The sequence below is a fragment of the Sminthopsis crassicaudata genome, chromosome 6 (genome assembly GCF_048593235.1).
Source record: "Sminthopsis crassicaudata isolate SCR6 chromosome 6, ASM4859323v1, whole genome shotgun sequence".
NCBI classification, from domain to species: domain Eukaryota; kingdom Metazoa; phylum Chordata; class Mammalia; order Dasyuromorphia; family Dasyuridae; genus Sminthopsis; species Sminthopsis crassicaudata.
In genome coordinates, this window is record NC_133622.1 from 41825983 (window position 1) to 41846387 (window position 20405).

The 20405-nt window shown below is 37.8% G+C and overlaps 1 protein-coding gene across 1 annotated transcript in view; it reads left to right on the forward strand.

Moving 5' to 3' along the window:
- Positions 1-4052: 4052 nt before the first annotated feature.
- Positions 4053-20405, forward strand: part of SPMAP2L (sperm microtubule associated protein 2 like) — a 52628-nt gene continuing 36275 nt past the window's right edge. Inside the window, exons 1-3 of the mRNA XM_074275742.1 lie at positions 4053-4209; positions 4251-4496; positions 15754-15784. Of these exons, the coding sequence (XP_074131843.1) occupies positions 4053-4209; positions 4251-4496; positions 15754-15784 (434 nt within the window). The remainder of the gene's footprint in view (positions 4210-4250; positions 4497-15753; positions 15785-20405) is intronic.

A 20405-nucleotide genomic window follows, 5' to 3' on the forward strand; every position in this document is an offset into this window, starting at 1 on the left:
ATAACAAGGAGCCACTGGAGTTTGAGTTAAATGGAAGGGGACAGAAGTACCAAGGTCACACCTGCTCTTTAGGAAAATCCCTTTAGCACTGAGTGGAGAATGGACTGGGTTGGGGGGAGAGTTGAAGCAGGCTATTGCAGGATTTAGTTGAAAGGTTTGAAGACCTGTAAGTTGATAGAAGGGGAGAGTATAGAAGAGATATTTTGGGTAGAATCAATAGAACTCTGCAATAGACTGGATATGGGGGTAAATGCAAGTTTAGGGGTCAAGGATAGCACTTCAGGTTGCTTTGAAAGGTAGTGGTGCCCTTGAAAGTTATAAAAAAGGTAGAAAAAGAATATAGTGGGGAAAGTTTTCCAAGTGGCATATGAAAAGCAGGAAGGGAAAAGAGAACTCTTGGTTATTAGACTCAGTTATTTCTTTTTTTTTTTTTTTTCTTCTATTTACTTATTTTATTACAGCTTTTTATTTACAAGATATATGCATGGGTAATTTTTTTCAACATTGACCCTTGCAAAAACTTCTGTTTCAACTTATTCCCTCTTTCCCTCTACCTCCTCCCCTAGATGGCAGGTAGATCCATACATGTTAAATATGTTAATGTATATGTTAAATACAATATATGTATATGTATTTATACAGTTGTCTTGCTATATAAGAAAAATTGGATTTAGAAAGAAGGTAAAAATAACCTGGGAAGAAAAACAAAAATGCAAGCGGACAAACTGAGAAAGAGTGTAGATGCTATGTTGTGGTCCACACTCAGTTCCCAGTGTTCTTTCTCTGGGTGTACCTGGTTCTGTTCATTACTGATCAATTGGAACTGAATTGGATTCTTTCATTGCCAAAGATATTCATTTCCATCAGAATTGATCCTCATATAGTATTGTTGTTGAAGTGTATAGTGATGCTCATTTCACTCAGCATCAGTTCCTTTAAGTCTCTCCAGGCCTCTCTGAAATCATCCTGCTGGTCGTTTCTTACAGAACAATAATATTCCATAACATTCATATACCACAATTTATTCAACCATTCTCCAATTGAGGGGCATCCACTCAGATTCCAGGTTCTTGCCACTACAAAGAGGGCTGCCACAAACATTTTTGCACATGGGGTCCCTTTCCCTTCTTGAAGATCTCTGGGATATAAGCCCAGCAGAAACACTGCTGGATCAAAGGGTATGCACAGTCTGATAACTTTTTGAATATAATAAATTCAGTTATTTCATTAAACCATAAAATAAGAGGTTCTCATCTGAGAGAGTGAGAGGAACAGGTAAGGTGGAAGCATGAGGACAATGAAAAAGTTTGGAATAACCATTAAAGACCTGATTGGAGTGATGTGGAAGAATTGCCTTGCTGCAGTGAGTACCTAGTTGGAATTATGCAACATAACTTTGTTGTGGACCCAGTTGTCTTGGTTTCTTGATTTTCTCTAGCTCTGATCTAGATGTCATGTCAACAGGTGGTGGATAGTAAGGAATAATCCAGGGTTAGGAACTGGTGAGATGTGAATGGTCATGGGAAAATGGGGCAAAATAGAGCTCACATTCTGAACCAGACAACTGTCTGTTGATATACACAAAAAATGAATCCTGAGTGGAGAACAAGTCACTTAACTTGGGGCTTCAAATCTTAGTTATGTTGACATAAGCAAAGTGGATTTGGAATCAGAGGCACTGGGTTCAAAATTTTAACTCTGGATGACCTTAGAAAAGTCATATAACTTCAAAGTTTCACTTTTCTCACCTATAAAACGAGAAGGCTGGATCCACTGATCTTCTAAATCTATGATTTTATGATTCCATGGATACAGGTTCCATTTGGTACAATCTTTATAGGGTTTTTCTGAATTCCTGCGGCTTGGGATCTCATAGTTCAGAGACCCTTGCAGATGATGGATTATTAGGGTTATTAGGTTATTAGGGAGCTGCTCTGAAGTTTTACTCAGTGCCTAAAGATGGCCGGAAATAAGACCAATTCAAAAGACTCTTGAATGTCTGGAACAAGCATTTTGATTTCCATGAGCTTTTTCATAAGTTTTGGACCTTGAGGCTCTTATTTCCTCACAGAAGTGAGTTTCACTTCAAGCAGACTGGCTCCATCAGGCAGTTAGACTGGTCGAGGGCATTCTTTTTTGTACTTAGTTAGCCTGCTATAGGAAGGGCAGTGGATTTTATAGAAGACCTCAGTTTGAAGCCTGGATATGCTACTTAATACCTGAGTGATCCTGGGCAAATCACTTAAACTATCCTGGGATTCAGGTTCCTCATTTTGTGAAAACAAAGGGGTTTGGATTTCTAAGGTTCCTTCCAGTCTTGTGGTAAGTATCAGGAAGAATTCAAACTCAAGTATTTTCAATACCAATGCCCTTTTTACTACACTTTCCTAATTATTTCATACACACACACAGACAACTATATGGATATGGGAGCAGAATCGTGGATAGAAAATCAGCTTTGAAACTAGGAAAACTTCAGGTTTTTCTTTGATACTTCATGACATTGGGCAAGTCACTTAACCTTACTTTAGGCAACATTTTTTAAAAAAATATTTTATTTTTCCAAATACATGCAAAGATATTTTTCAACATTCACCTTTGCAAAGCTTTGTGATCCAATCCATATTTTTCTTCTTCCTTCTCCCATCCTCTTTCCCCAAGACAGCAAGCAATCCGATATAGCTTAAACATGTGCAATTTTTCTAAACATTTCCATATCCGTCATGCTGTGCTCAAAAATAATCAGATCAAAAGGAGAAAAAAAAGGAAAAACGAGCAAACAACAAAAAGGTGAAAATAACTATGCTTTGATCCACCTTCCGTCTCATAGTTCTCTCTCTAGATGCAGATGGCTCTTTCCATCACAAGTCTATTGGAATTTAGCCAACAGTGTTAAGACTTGAAATCACAGATAAGATCATCACACTGGCAAAGGGGGTTTCCTAGCCTGGGAGTTTCCTTCACTATTGAAAGCATATATTCCAATACTTCTGTATGCACAATATGTTCCCTGTCCGGTCCTTAACACTGAAACACACAAAAGCGATCTCCACCAACAACTGTTGCATGTTTTTGTCTTTGTATGTCCCCTGGGTTTCCACGGAGCCAGAAGTTAATTAATGTTTGTTGATTGGTTGATATGTGACACTTCCCCTAATTGAGTGCCAGAATCCTTTGTAGCTGTAAATTCAATATGAGCCAAGCATGGTGATATAACTTACTGAAAAGAGCCAATAATCACAGAACTTAGGTTCAAAGCCTGATGCATATGACTTGCATGACCTTAGAAAACTAACTTAACTGTAAACTAAAATGAGATCAGGGCTTCTAACTTTGCACCTGCCACCTTTTCACCTGAGATCTTTTTATGTGACCCAGGGTATATAGGTATATAAAATATATAAAAAGACATACGAATAAAATATAATCATGAGAAAATTTATTTGAAAATAATTCCTTGACATACATATAAATTTACCACTTACTAAAGCCAGAAGCAAAGTTGCATGTGCGAGTGTGCCCGTTTTATTTTTACACAAAGAATTAAATCTTGGCGGAATATTCCATATTTTTTTACTGTAGCTAAATTTTTCCGTTATGGGACTCCGTATGGGATCCCAACCCTAGTTTCAGAAACTGGTCTAGATAACTTCCGAGGGCATTTTCCAGCTTATTATCCATGCTGATACATGAGATCCTGGCAGCTAGGTGAATGGAGTATAGAAGTCAGAATCGGATAGTCCTGAATTCAAATTCTTCCTCAGCCATTTAGTAGGCTGAGACCACCCTGGACAAATCAGGTGACCTGCCTGCCTCAGTGTCCTCATCTGGAAAATGGGGATAATAATGGCACTTACCTTAAAGTGCTTGGCAGACCCTAACGCGCCAAATAACTGTTATTCATTATTCTGTAATTAGGGGTATGGTATTAACAATGGGGGATGGGGGAGATAATTTAAGTCTCTCCAGAGGAAGCGCAGCATCAGACCCTAAGGGTCCCCACAGTAACGATTCGCATCAGAAAAGGCTGCAGACCTCAGGCAGGAGCAGCCATGGAGTGTCACGCAGGACGCCAAGTCCGTGCACGCGCCAGCGCGGGGGACTCAGGCTCCGCCAATGGAACGGAGGCCCAGCGGAGGAACGAAGTCCCGGGGGCAAAGAAGTCCCGGGGGTGGGGGGAGGGGGGCAGAGCGAGCCCCGAGTGGACTGGTGGGGGAGGGGAGAGGCCTGAGCGCACGCGCACACATGAGGGTCCCCTTGGCAACCTGACAACAGCAGCACCAAGGAGAGCGCAGGCCAGGGCTCGGAAACAGCACCAGCCCCAGATCACCATCAGCGCGCCCCACAACTGCGGCGGCCCTGGCAGAAAGAGCGGCAGCTGCCCTCCGCGGCTCGACCCAGCACTCGGAACGGCCCGACCTCCTGGGCATGCATGGAAGTCGTTTACCAAACGGTGCTGTCTAGTACGTCTTATAAGGCCCGACTTCCGGAGAGCGGTACGTGGCTCGACTGCCGCCGAGGCACCGCCCAGTGGGCGGGCTCTGCAGCCGGGGCGACGAGGGGCTGAGCTAGCTACGTGTGGGGGAGGAGTGGGGCCGCCCCGGGTGAGAACTTTCCGGCGAGCCCGAGGCGGCGCTAGAGTACAAGCTTCCAGACGCGGCGTGGGGGATGGGGAAAGCGCGGGCTGTGGCCTCGGGACGCGGGGTCCCCATGCCGGCCTGGCTAGTTCTGAGGTGGAACTTCAGACGAGGCCCTTAAACCTTGGTCGCATCACCGTTCTCCCTTTCAAATGACGGCGCTGAACTAAGTGGCCTTCTGGGTCTTAGAGCCTGGCGGGGTGCACCGGGAACGCCAAGGAATCCCGCCGGGAAATGGAGACTTCCCCGCCCCCGGCTCCCCTCCTTGCGAACTGCCCTGGTGCAGGACAGATACTTTTCGGTCTTGTATTCATTTCGTCCTGCGTGGCGCAGTCTCTGAGGAGATCCTGTGACGGGATTTCTGCAGTCAAACTTTGTATTTGTTAAGCAATTACTTCTGAACCACCTCCTCACCCAGATCCGGTTTTGTGGCGGCCAAAACCCTGCAGCGTCTTTACCCCCGGAACAAACCAGCAAACTCAAAAAAAGTCGCCAGAGGTGGTGATTTCAGCCCTAATAGAATCTAACCAGTTCGCTTCGCTCGCTCCACTCCTTGCACTGGTTCTGAATTGAATATTTAACACGCTTTTTGTTTTTAATCCCTTGGTAAAAAAAAAAAAAAAAAAAAAAAAAAAGTGCAATGAAACCAAGCAACATACCAACAGTACACATCTCACACATATACAAAATGTGTGAAATCTCCTTATTTCTGCTTTTAGCTGAGGGGATGGAGAGGAGGGGGCGCTAAAAGTGGAGGACGTTCAGATTAGAGACTTGACATCCCACCCTCGGAAGTTCCACATTCATGGCGTAAAAGTCTTTGAAATTGTCAATGGTGACATTGACACCTTCTATTAGGAAAGATTTGTGGGAAATATTGTAAAGAACTGAAACAGGACCTAAGGTGAAATTGTTAAAAGTATCCAACAGGAGTTCCTTCAGAGCAACGATAATGCTTTAATCTTTTTCTCTCTCTTGACAGCTAGCATTATACTTTAACCACAATTTTTGGTTGTTATTTATGTAAAATGAGGTTATAATTCATATTAGGGACATTCTGTGAAGGTGAAAATTCCTTTTTTGCACCTTGACGCATATTTGTTTTTGTCGAATCATATTAAATTGAATACAGGGAAGTTCAATCTTTAGTTTTAATAGCAGTATGCATATGATTCCCTAGAGGCATTTAAAATATCATTTAGTAGAGCTACCTTTTCCTTAATTTCATAGTTTTTCAACAATTGTCTAGTGTACTATTGGCTCTCTGAAAGAGGATATGTGTACTATAGGCTATCTGAAAGAGGATCTATGTACTATAGGCTCTCTGAAAGAGGATATGTGTACTATAGGCTCTCTGAAAGAGGATATGTGTACTATAGGCTCTCTGAAAGAGGATATGTGTACTATAGGCTCTCTGAAAGAGGATATGTGTACTATAGGCTCTCTGAAAGAGGATATATGTACTATAGGCTCTCTGAAAGAGGATATGTGTACTATAGGCTCTCTGAAAGAGGATATGTGTACTATAGGCTCTCTGAAAGAGGATATATGTACTGTAGGCTCTGAAAGAGGATATGTGTACTATTGGCTCTGAAAGAGGATATGTGTACTATAGGCTCTCTGAAAGAGGATATGTGTACTATAGGCTCTCTGAAAGAGGATATATGTACTGTAGGCTCTGAAAGAGGATATGTGTACTATAGGCTCTCTGAAAGAGGATATATGTACTATAGGCTCTCTGAAAGAGGATATGTGTACTATAGGCTCTCTGAAAGAGGATATATGTACTGTAGGCTCTGAAAGAGGATATGTGTACTATAGGCTCTCTGAAAGAGGATATATGTACTGTAGGCTCTGAAAGAGGATATGTGTACTATAGGCTCTCTGAAAGAGGATCTATGTACTATAGGCTCTCTGAAAGAGGATATGTGTACTATAGGCTCTCTGAAAGAGGATATATGTACTGTAGGCTCTGAAAGAGGATATGTGTACTATAGGCTCTCTGAAAGAGGATATATGTACTGTAGGCTCTGAAAGAGGATATGTGTACTATAGGCTCTCTGAAAGAGGATATATGTACTGTAGGCTCTGAAAGAGGATATGTGTACTATTGGCTCTGAAAGAAGATATGTGTACTATAGGCTCTCTGAAAGAGGATATATGTACTGTAGGCTCTGAAAGAGGATATGTGTACTATAGGCTCTCTGAAAGAGGATATGTGTACTATAGGCTCTCTGAAAGAGGATATGTGTACTATTGGCTCTGAAAGAGGATATGTGTACTATTGGCTCTGAAAGAGGATATGTGTACTATTGGCTCTGAAAGAGGATATATGTACTATAGGCTCTCTGAAAGAGGATATATGTACTATAGGCTCTCTGAAAGAGGATATGTGTACTATAGGCTCTCTGAAAGAGGATATGTGTACTATTGGCTCTGAAAGAGGATATGTGTACTATAGGCTCTGAAAGAGGATATGTGTACTATAGGCTCTCTGAAAGAGGATATGTGTACTATTGGCTCTGAAAGAGGATATGTGTACTATTGGCTCTGAAAGAGGATATGTGTACTATTGGCTCTGAAAGAGGATATATGTACTATAGGCTCTCTGAAAGAGGATATATGTACTATAGGCTCTCTGAAAGAGGATATGTGTACTATAGGCTCTCTGAAAGAGGATATGTGTACTATTGGCTCTGAAAGAGGATATATGTACTATAGGCTCTCTGAAAGAGGATATGTGTACTATAGGCTCTCTGAAAGAGGATATGTGTACTATAGGTTCTGAAAGAGGATATATGTACTATAGGCGCTCTGAAAGAGAATATGTATACTATAGGCTCTGAAAGAGGATATGTGTACTATAGGCTCTGAAAGAGGATATATGTACTATAGGCTCTCTGAAAGAGGATATGTGTACTATAGGCTCTCTGAAAGAGGATATGTGTACTATAGGCTCTCTGAAAGAGGATATATACATTGATAAGTTATGTCTTGCACTGCTCTTATCTATTGATACCCTTATTTCCCCCCTTTCCCCAAACTCTTCAAGAATAATTCTTATGTCAGGTATGATACCTTTTAAATAATCTTAAATATAATTAAATAAATAATATAATACATATTATTTATATATTATATAAATATATTATATATTTAAATATAATTAAATAAATTAAATAATTATTATTAATGTGGCAAAATGAAAAAGGGGATTAAAATGACAGTTGGAGAGTAATAGGACAGGAATAAACTTTTTTCTTTACTAAAAATCTTTTTTTCCAAAAAAATTAAAAATCTGTGTTGAAATAACAAGGTTGGCTTAAGAAATAGTTCCTGTCATAACTTCATGAATAATGTGATAAGACTAATTTATATCACAGTTATATATTTAGACTTTAAAATTTAGAATGACTTGATTTGTGACCAATTAGTTATTGGGTTTTTTTTTTTTTTTTTTAGTTGCTATCACAATTTCTCCTCACTGGCTCTATAGTATTAGTGATTGTTGTCCTTCCTTCCCAAAAGGGACCAAAATGACATCACTGAGTGAGAGTCAAATTACAGTGTGTCTGGCTATGGATAATTAGAGCAATATGAGCTTGGAATGCTCTAGCTACAGTAGGTTGGGCACAAATAGTCCATGTGAACATTTGGGGTGAATTCTCTAAATTTGTTCATTTCACGTTTCTCTTGAGCTACTTTTTAAAAAAAAATAGTTTTTATTTACAGATATATGCATGGGTAATTTTACAACATTAACAATTGCCAAACCTTTTGTTCTAATTTTCCCCCTCCTCTCCCCTCCCCCCAGGTGGCAGGTTGAGCAATACATGTTACATATGTTAAAGTATAAGTTAAATACAATATATGTACACATGTCCGAACAGTTGTTTTGCTGTTCAAAAAGAATCAGACTTTGAAATAATGTACCATTAGCCTGTGAAGGAAATCCAAAATGCAGGCGGACAAAATTAGAGCGATAGGGAGTTCTACATAGTGGATCATAGTCATCTCCCAGAGTTCTTTCGCAGGGTTCAGTTCATCACTGCTCTATTGGAACTGATTTGGTCTTGAGCTACTTTTTAAAAGAGGAATATGATATAAGTAGTGTTAAAATTAGTACTATTCATATACTGTGAAATCTTAGTGAGGAATGAGTGTTCAGTCTCTGTTTTTCCAGTAGATGGCAACCTTTTCAACCAAATGGCAGAGTGGGAACCCACGTACCAGCTTCTTTATAGTATAGGAATCAAGCTGGATTGGCATTGTACATGTTGTACACAAATATTAAGGAAATTATTTTAGTGTTTTACTGTTAAGATAGCCACTTTTTAGTTGAAGTTTGTGCTATTAATCAATAGAAAAAATATTTCAGTGTATATTTAAAATTTTCTAGAAATCTGGTTGGAATTCTTAGCAGCCAAAGGTCACTTTGTTGGAGTTTCAGTTTGAGAAAATATTTTACACAATGGCTACTTATTTGGGAACATTGAGGTTCTTAATTTTTCCCCATTCAAATCTGTCAACACTTTCTGGTTTCACTTTCCTTTCTGCCCAGTCTTTACCTTATCCCCCACCTAAATCAATAAAGTTCCCTTCCCTTCTTCCTATAATTTCTCTTGTTTCTTTGATTTTCCACCTTTTTCATTCTGCTAGTTCTGTCCTGGCTAACTTCTAACTTTCTCCATGACTGTGGATGATACCTGGAGGAAACCACAAAATTGTTCTCACTTTGTCAGCTGCAAACATCTGCTTTCTAAATCTCTGATTCTATTTGAAGTATGGAACTCTTTGTACTCATTTCTTATCTACTCATTTTCACACCCTCCTAAGCATTGTTTAACTTCCAGCTTCAAACCCATATACTCCATTTCCCTTAACAAATTACCTTGCCTCCTGTTTGACCCCAAAGACCAAAAGATCTCAATTCCACTTCTCTAATCTGCTTTTCTTTCTTCCAGTCTTAGAGGAAGAAATGGTCCTTCTCAGTGAAGCTAACTTGTATTCTCAAACCTCCTCTGTAGCTGTATTTCATAGTTTCAACATTTCTCTCAGTCTTTCCCTTCCTGTTGGATCCTTCCTCTCAGACTAGGAACTAAAAAGAAAAGAAAAGAAAAAAATACAACAACAATTGAGGCAAATGACTTACCCAGGGTCACACAGCTAGGAAGTGTTAAGTGTCTGAGGTCAAATTTAAACTCAGGTCCTCCTGACTTCAAGATGGTGCTCTATCCACTGCACCACCCAGCTGCCCCAATACAACAACAATCAAAAAACCCTCTAGTGGTGGCTTTGCTATCCCATTTATCTCCCCATCTCCACTGTTGAATACCTAGAAAGAATATTCTGCACTTGCCACTTATTTCTTGCTCCCTACTCCCTCCTCAACCTTAGGCAATCTTCCTCATACCCCCATTGCTCTACTGAAAGACTCTAAGGCAGTGGTCCTCAAACTTTTTAAATAGGGGGGCAGTTCATTGTCCCTCAGACTGTTGGAGGGCCAGACTATGGTAAAAACAAAAGCTCACACTCTGTCTCCACCCCTCAGCCCATTTTCCATAACCTGGAGGGCTGCATCTGGCCCAAAGGCCATAGTTTGACAACCCCTGCTCTAAGGTCATTAATTACCTCCATATCCCCAAATCTGGTTGTCTCCCTATCCCTCTTGAATTTCTTTGTGGTGTTTTAGCACTGTGAACCACCCCTTTCTTTGTGATATCTTTTCTTTCCTTGGTTATCATAATTTTTGATATTTTTTAACTTGATAATTTTTAACTATAGTTCAAATGTTAATATTACTCAAGGTTCTGTACTAGGCCCTTTAATCGCCTCTAAACTCTTCCTTTGGTGGCTTTATCTGTCTCTCATGGCTTCCATCATCACCTTTTATCACCTCTGTGTAGAGGATCACTAATCTCTATTTCTATTTCCAACCTCTCAGACTTCCAGTTCATTTTTTCTAAATATTTGCTGAATATATATCCTAATAGCATCTGCAAATTTTAAAGTGAATTTATTCTAGAACAATGTGTCTGGAGTTAGAGGACATGAGTCTTAATGTTGGTTTTGTTACTCATTATCTGTATGATTTTAGGTAAATCCTCTAGGTCTCATTTTATATATCTATAAAATGATGAGCTTAACCTGGATGATTTCTATCCCCTCCAATATATAATTTTTTTGATTCTATTATCATAGAATGAGAGTTGGAAAGGACTTCAGAAGACATCTAGCATAGTCTGATTTTATAGATGTGGTTCTTTCCTAAATTTGATCCTTCCTAATAAGGAAGTCATCTAAAACAAATTTCTTCTTTGTCTGTGTCCAAAATTATATGTCTCATTCTGTATCTTGTGTTCATTTACCTCTCTGAAATTGTGGTTGGTATTGTATTGACTAGAGTTATTGTATATTTCAGACTGGTTTCTACAGTGTTGTTACTGTAAAAATCGTCCTGGTTCTGTTCATTTCACTCCGCATTAGTTCATATAAATCTTCCCAGGTTTGTGGAAAGCATGCTTTCATTATTTCCTACAGCATGATAATATTCTTTTGTACTTATATAACATAATTTCATCAGTTATTCCATGGACAGCCCCTTAACTTCCTGTTTTTTCTTATTATAAAAGCAGTTGCTAGAGATATTTTTTGTCCCTTATTGCCTGCATTATGGTTGCCTTTGGGCGTTGCAAATATAAAGGAACTTAGATAGCTGTGTACTTCACAATGGTACTAAGTTATTTGTGCCTTTTCCTCTTTGTTTGATCTCTTTGGGATACAGTCCAAGTAAAGGTATCATTTGGGTTAAAAGATATACAGAGTTTGATGACTTTTGGGAACTAATTTCAAATTGCTTTTCTAGAGTAACTGTGCCAGTTCTCAACTCCACCAATCGTGTATGGATGTGCCTTTCCCCCCATTTCTCTAATTATTAGTCATTTGGATTATTTTTTCATATGGCTTTTGATAGTTTAGATTTTTATCCTTTGAAAATGTCTGTTCATATCCTTTGAAAATCATTTTTCTCCATTAAATTTCAAGCTTCTTAAGAGCCAGAGCTGTTTCATATTTATCTTTGTATTCTTAGAGGGTAGCATATAATCTTATCACATAGAAGTCCTTTAAAAATATTTTTTTGCATTGGGTTAAATGGATGATAATTTTTGAAACTTTGTTAATTTGTAAACAAATTTGTCTCTCGAAATGTACCTGATGATATAAATTACATGCTAATGTAAGAAAGATATTAAATATAAGATCATTAAATAAATTTGGGAATTTAAAATTCTGTTCATCTGTCTACTGTCAACCTTTATAATTAATATTCTATCTTGATTTAGTGCCATCAGTCCTCATGAAAAAATAAAAATATATATGAATTTCAATAAATATATTTTTAAAGACTTTGTTTTCCTTAGTAGTAACATAAGTTAGCAAAGATTTTCATGTGCTTTAAACCTCAGTCAATGCATGTGGTTTCATATGTATTTTTGTCCTTCAGAACAGAAGTATAATCAGAATCCTAGTTCATGATTCATAATTTTTTTCAACTTTGAACTCTTATAAAGTATCTAAAAGGTCTATTCTCTAAAACAGAGGAAAAACTATATAGCTAACAAAATTATTTATAAAAAGACAATGGGTGAAAAGATTAGTAGTGTTCATTTTTTCCACTTTTATTAGATATTTTCTGATCTATGAAAATTTTCATTTAAAGATAGAAAACAAGCTTTGTAACTATATTAATAAGATAAGGAGAAAGGTTGCTCTAATTTTCACATCTCAATACATGACTTTAAAACAGATGGGAATGAAATCTTTTCATCTTATTATTTTCAACTTTTCTATAGTTATGGAATTTGGGTATAACTAACCAGAAATATAGTGACATTAAAAAAAAACAAAGGAAAATTAAAGAAAATATCTTTCTAGTTATAAGATTTACCTACCTTTTCCTTAGATTGATTAGTAAGTAGCCTATTTATATTTCCCTCTGTGTTTTATAGCATTTTAGGTTTCTTAAAGACATGTTTTCTTACTATTGATAGTAACATTGGTCTTATTCAGTCTCTACCTGAAGCATGGAATCTATTAACATCAATTAAAGTGACCATCTTGAAGAAGTAATAGTTTAGTTTAAGGAAGTAAACATCATTATGAAACTTTCAGTGTTTCCAGAGATCTCCCATGAAAAATAATATCTTAGATAATCTGTTTCTACAAATAATAATATGATAGAATTAACAACGACTTATTATGGCAATGATCTGAATATATAGGGTTTGAATTAGGTTTCTGAAATATTCCAGGTGCGTATATTGATTTAATAGAATTTAAGGATTTCAGTTCTAAAAGGAGGGAAGACAAGGGAGAAAATAATCATTTTTATAAAACCTATTATGTACTAGGTACTTTGAAAATCCACATTTGATGAACAGAACTCATTGTACATAATAACAACAAGATTATACAATTATTAATTCCGATGGACGGGCTTTCTTCAACAACGATGATTCAGACCAGTTCCAGTGATGAAGAGAGCCATCTATCTACACCCAGAGAGAGGACTATGGGAACTGAGTGTGGATCACAATATAGCATTTTCACTCTTTTTGTTTCTTTGCTTGCACTCTATTTTCTTTTTCATTTTTTTCTGGTTTGGTTTGATTTTTTTTGTGCAGCTAGATAATTGTATAAACATGTATGCATATATTGGATTTAACATATATTTCTACCATGTCTAACATATATTGGACTACTTGCCATCTAGGGAAGGGAGAAGGGAAAGGGGGTGGAAATTGGAACACAGAGTTTTGCAAAGGTTAATGTTTAAGAATTATCCATGCATACGTTTTGAAAATAAAAAGCTTTAATAAAAAAGGGAAAAGCTAAAAAAAAAAAACAAAGAAAGAAAGAAAGAAAAAATCCTCATTTGATCACCTCACAAAACTATGATTGTTACTGTTATCTCCATTTTACAGCTGAGAAAACTGAGAAAAACAAGAGGGGAAATATCTTGTTCATAGTCATGTGTAAAGGGCTAGAACTGAGCAGATGCAAGGTAACCTAGCACGTAGAGCTAATTACCAATTGGACAATTCTCTATTAACATATGCTTGGAGAATGACCCTCCTCAACTATTCTGTGCTGGATCGGTGGGTGTGGACAAAGAAGGAAAAGAGAGAGATCAGTGGGTGAAGTAGGACAGGCAGGATCATTCTTTTGGCAGTGGAGAGAGAGGAAGGAGGTGTGGAGATTGCTAGATCTAATCCCCTGACAGCAACCCCAAAAGACCAAGAATAAAGACTTTTGCTTATCCTGACTCCGACTGATTCTAAGATATCCAGGGTCACAACAGTCATGCAGCTACTAAGTGTCCGAGGACAGATTGGAAGTGTTTCATGACTCTTAGCTCAGCACTTTGTTTTTTCTCTGTGCCATTTAGGTGTCTTAACCTGCCACATTACAAAGGGATTGCATTTGGAGACAGAAGGAGTTCTGTTAATTTTTATTAGAGCTTTAGGAGTAAAACCAAATCTATTTATAGATATTCAATGATATCATTCATAATAACTGAAGAGACAAATATGACCTAACCTTTACCCAGAAAATACCACTGTCTATTTTCCAGCATTTGTCTGGCTTCCTAATCCTTACCTCTGGTCTAGATTTTTATTTATTCTATACCAGTTTTTTAAAATAGCAACTGTATAACAATTATATGTAGGAGTAAAAGCAGATAACGAAAGACAAGAAACATGTCTCTCTTTTCATTCAAGTACTACTTTTTACATCTGATCACTTCAACTTTTGTTTACTATAATTTAATGAACACTTCCCTCTCCCTTCCCCCTTTCCCTTCTTCCCCCCCCCCCATCCCCGTTTTGCTTTTTAAAATTACTGTGCAAACTATGGGATAGGAGCATTGTCCTGAATAGTCTTGATTTCAGGTAGATATGACAAGGAGGAAAAAACATCAGGGGACTATTAAGGAGAAATGTAGGGAAATGTAAAAATTACAGTTTTCTTTGATGACTTTTGAGGACACGTTATAAGAATAGAACTTATATGGTTGAATTAGAATTTTGTTCCATATAGATAACTATTATTACTGTTAATATACTTATGTACAATGCAATAAAAAATTATTCAAGGTTACCATTCAAGTTTTAAATCACAGTTCTCAAATGGTTACAAATGAATGGCATTGTTATTAAAATATAATTCATTGTTGGTAGAATTGTTTATTAATTCAACCATTTTGGAGAGCAATCTGGAATTATGCCTAAAGAGTTATTAAGCTATTCTTATCTTTTGACCCAGAACTAGCACTACTTGGTCTGTTTCTGAAGATACTTAGAGGAAAAGGAAAAGAATCTATATGTTCTAAAATGTTTATAGCAACCCCCTTTGCAGTGGCAAAGAACTGGAAATTGTAGGGATGCCTATCCTTCAAGTTATGGTATATGGAATGTGATGGTATGTGATATATATTGTGATGGAATTCTTTTGTGCTATAAGAAAAGATCAGTTCCATGATTTCAGAAAAACATGGAGAGATTTGCATGGAGTAATGAAGAGCAAGACAAACATAACTAAGAGAACATAAGAGAACAGCAATATTGTTTTAAGAACAACTTTGAGCGAATAAGGTATTTTGACTATTATAAATACCCGAATTAACTATAAAGGATATATGAAAAAAGATGCTATCTGCACCAGAGAAAGCACTGATAAATTAAAGTATGTCTAGAATAATTATATGCATATATATGTATACATGTATATAATTATTCTGTATATATACATATATACATGGCCACCTTTTCGTGTCTCATGGTGGCCATGGTAGGGGGGAGGAGAAAAAAAAAAGAAATTTGCATGATAATTTTGTTGTATATTTGAAAGAAATAGCAAATTGAATATAGTATATTTATAATTTAATATGCAATCATTTTTTATTTTACTGTTATGTAAATGTTTTATTCCATCATTTAAAAAGAAAATAAAAAATGTTAAAAGCATTTTAAATGTTAAAAGTGCACAGTACCAATGTTTTTAACAGTACCATGGTTTTTAAACTAAAGTTTTCCTTTGCCTTTTTCTTTTGCAGTTTCATGTACCACTCCAATCCCAGAGCCAAGGTAAGATCCCAAATGTAACAACGAGCATTACTAATCTAGCCTACCAAGATAAGGTAGGGAAAGAAGAGAATTTAGTTCAATCTAGGGCATTTGGAACAATTGGTTAGTGGATACCAGGAGTTTTATTTTAGAAATTGTCAGAAAGATGAAAAGAATGAATGATGAATTTCTGAGTCAGATCACAGACTGGTTCTGAGTCATCAGCCAGTAAGCATATATTAATTAAGTACTTACTCTGTGCCAGGCACAGTGCTCTGTGTAGGGATATAAAGGACAGTTCTTGCCCCCAAAGAGTCAACATTCTGATGAGGGGGACACTTTGTAAATAACTTAGTACCTACAAGTGGCATACATAGTGGATGGAACATTATCTCTGGGAGGAATATACTAGCAGTGGGAGAACATGGATCTCCTGAAGGAGATGATACCAGAGGTGAGGCTTGAAAGTAGCCAGGGAGACTAAGGGGCTCATGTAAGAAGGGGAAGCATTCCAGGCAATAAGTGCAACCTGAACAAAGGCACCAAATTCGGTGATAGCACATCTCATGCAAGGGACAATAAATAGCTGGATGTGGGGGTGGGCTGGGAAAGGGAATAAAGGGTGAGAGACTATAGAGGTAAGGAGGGGCAGGAGACACTGACTACCCAGACATCTGTGAAAAGTTTTACTTTAGTTAAAGTAAAGCATCTGTGAGAGCACCTGACTTGATTCAGCAAGGCGTTTGACAAAAGTCCCCTTGATATTCTTGTGGACAAGAGGGTCAAATGTAGGATAACAGCATGATTAGTTGCCTCCATAATTGGTAGAATAGATAAATCCAAAGAAGCCTGATTAATGAATTGATGCCAGAACTCAAAGAGAGAGGTCTTTAGTGACATACCACAGGACTCTGTTCAAACCTTGTCCTCCTTAATGTTTATGTTGGCTACTCAGAGAAGGACATAGATTGGATGATATAAAATTCAAAGTTATAGCTAATTCTTTTAATGAAATATAAAAATGTAACAGCCTAGAATAGTGGACTGAATCTATAATGGATACAATAATAATACTCTATCCATCTGGATGACTTCAAGTATAATATATTATATCAACATTGTCTTGTGACTGCCCAAAATTCAATATTTTCTAAATAGTTACCAAGCTTACTTGTTTGCATTGAGTTTAATGTTGTTTTTAGTAAAACATTCTAGTTTTTAAAATATGCAATAGTAAATTATATTAATAGAAGTATATTCTAGAACAAGGAGCATGCTAATTTTATTGTACTATATAGCAATCTAACAACTTCTGTTATGTTTGCCTTCATGCCAGATAATAAAATTGACCAGCCAGAAAATGTCCAGAAGGAAGTGGTTAAGATAGTTAGAGACCCAGAATTATGTTATATTAAGAACTCATTTATACATTGAATCCTAGAACTGGAAGGAACCACAGAAGTCATTTATCAATTCCATTGCCAAAGGAATTAGGGTTGTTTAGCCTAAGAAGAGAATTGGAAATTATATGATAACTCAAATAATTGAGAGGATGAAAGATGTGGAAGAGAGATTAGACTTGTCTTTGTGACCAGAGGATACTAGAGGAATACATCTAGGAATAATTGACTGGAATTTGTAAAATGGGTAGATTTGGGCCCAATATTCCTAACAATTAGAACTGAATGAACTATTTAGTGACTGGCTCTTGTCTTGGTAGACTGGTAGATCTAATATCCACCAGCTTTCCTCAAATCTGCCCCCTTTCCTTCTATCCTTATAGGGATCACTTTAAAGTGTCAGGAAGGCATAAAAAGTCCCACTCATGTGTACTTTTGAACTCTCAGATTGGGTGGGCATCCCAAGACTATATATACCCTGTTCATTTCCTTAAGGAGATAAGGGAGTCCACATCTACCAAAGCTGATGTTCAATGTATCGTTGCTGCTAGCCTTTCTACAAAAACTATAGGTGTAAATACCTTTTGTTAATTATTCAATGACTTATGAGTGTCTCATCTTGTTCCAGCATTCAGCCTGGATTAACAGTGTTGGTAAGCCTGATGGTTAGGAATTGGGCCTTGTTGCTCATATTGTATTTGAGTTGGGGCACTGCAAATGTAGGGGGTAGGGAGCTCTGGCTGTGAACAGAAAGGAACAAAAAAACAGGGTCCTTCTACCGGAGAGCTTGTTCTTTGCTGTAATTAACCACCCTTCAGAAAATGGGATCTCAGCACAGTAAGACTCAAAGTAAATTGGCCCAAAGTATTCAGCAAATAGAATTCTAGTCTTTTAAAGTCTCTGCAATGAAGGCTAAGGTTATTTTTGTAACTGGCGAATGGGCAAGAAAAGGGAGCTCTTCAAAAGGGATTGGGGATCTCAGGCTAACCAGGCTTGGGGTGGAAAAAAGGTCTCTGAGGGGGCAGCTAGGTGGGCAGTGGATAGAGCACCAGCCTTGAATTCAGGAGGCCCCAGTTCAAATCTGATCTCAGACACTTAACACTTCCTAGTTGTGTGACCCTGGGCAAGTCACTTAACCTCAGCCTCAGAAGGAAAAAAAAAAAAAAGAAAAAAAAAGAAAAAAGGTCTCTGACTGAGAAAAATTAGAGCCATAAGGCTGAAGAATGGGAATGTTCATAAGGAAGAGATTTAGGAATTCCTATCGGTGGGAAGGTATCCCTGGGGCTCTCCCTAAAACTACTCCCCAGATTGTGGGGCAATGCAAGGTATGCCAGTTTTTACCCAAGGGAACTATAGAGAGAACAAGAGAGTTAAAACAACAACCTGAAGAATCATCAGAGCAATGTAAGGGCAGGGCCTGATGGGGCTAATATGAGGCTCTCTGGCAGCAGAGAACCATAGGCTTGGGGGAGCGGTGTCCCTGAGGATTTAACTTCTAAAGAACCAAATAAATGAGAAGTTCCAGATTGGGATATTTTTAAAGTGTCTCAGATGGGTAGTTACTGTATATGGTCCCATAAAGATGAGTTCCTGTTGTAGCCAGGTCCTTGGTGGGGCATCTTGGAGGGAAAGAGTAAAATTCCTTAAGATAACAGGCTTAAAACTGAGATTGGCACACTAAAACCTTGGATCAAATCTGGCCTACCTGTTTTTATATGATCCTTTAGTTCCCGGCTTCTTAAACTTTTTCTACTCACAATCCCTCTGCATCCAAGAAATTTTTAGTCGACCCTATGTAGACAAATCAATATAATAAATCATAATTTCATGACCCCCCCCCACATTCATTTACATGATCCCACATGGGGCTGTAATCCACAGTATAAGAAGCTTTGCTCTAGCTAAGGATCGTTTTTACATTTTTAAATAAAGTATATTTTAAAATAAAGTGTATTTTAAAATAAAGGTGTTTGAGTCATATTTGGCCCATTGGCTGCCATACATAGCTTGCCAACCCCTGTTGTCTTAATAGTTTGATTTATGCAGTCCCTCCACAGCCTGCCACACTCTATGACCAACCTACCTCTGGGAAAATGAGATCCCACTTTCTCAGTGGAGCCCTAACCAAATGGTGACAGTTTTTAGCTATAACCATCTAGTCAGTGGGATGTCATGAAAAAGCATTAGATTATGGGCTGGACAGAATATTTATTAACTGGCTAAGTTACTTAACCTTGATGGGTCTCAATTTTGTGATTTAACTAATCTACATAATTTAAAATACGTTCAAATGTGCTTTTGACCTTTAAATCCTATGACCCACCAAGGTCTGGGACAATTCTAAGATTCTGTTATTCTTTCCTTTGCCAACAGAAAAACCTATCCCTTAAGAAGAAGGGGACAGGGTGCAAAAAGGTAAAGAAAGTACGGGAAGGAAAAGGAAGGACAAAAGGGGAGAAAAGAAGTTAGGGGCATAGCAGGACTCTCCTACCAGTATCTCTTGATGTATCGGCCTACATGGACTTTGTATGTGCACATATCTGCTCACTGGGTACCTGGAAGCCCAACTTTTGGGGTAATCCAGACTCCAAACAGAAGCTCTGGATGGCTGATTCCACTCTTCTCGGGTGCATCGACAGTGTTTGTGGCCCCTTTCTAGCTAAGGCTCTGGAATCATTCTGCATGTTCTGGATTTAACTGTGTTATTCAATTAAGGATGTAATTGAAGGGGTAGTAATAGTTTGAAAAAGACTGGTACTGAGCAAGACCAGGAGCCAGACATCTTTGGGCAGACAGGGGAGCACTTCACTAGGACACCAAATTTTTCCTCTTTTTCCATTCCAGAAATCATGGGTTGGTGACTAAGGGTCAGGGTCAGAAGTCAACACTTTCTTGCCTTCTTTCTCTTTTTTCTTTCTGACATTTTTTTCTCTTGTTATAGTAAATCTATCTTTCAAATAGGTGATTACCTTCTGTCAAACTGGAAGTTGTGGCTTATTCTGGGTGCACAGTAAAATCAAATAAACCACTAATGGGAGATGAGAACCACCTGATTACTTCATGGTGGTGATGGTTTTGTGGAGTCATTTCAGTTATGTGTGACTCTTTGTGACCCCATTTTTTTTTAATTTTTTGCAAAAGGTAGATTTATTTAGGGGAATAGATTATAGACTCCATTTTGTGTTTTCTTTTTTCTTTTGGTGGCAATTGAGGTTAAGTACCTTGCCCAGGATCACACAACT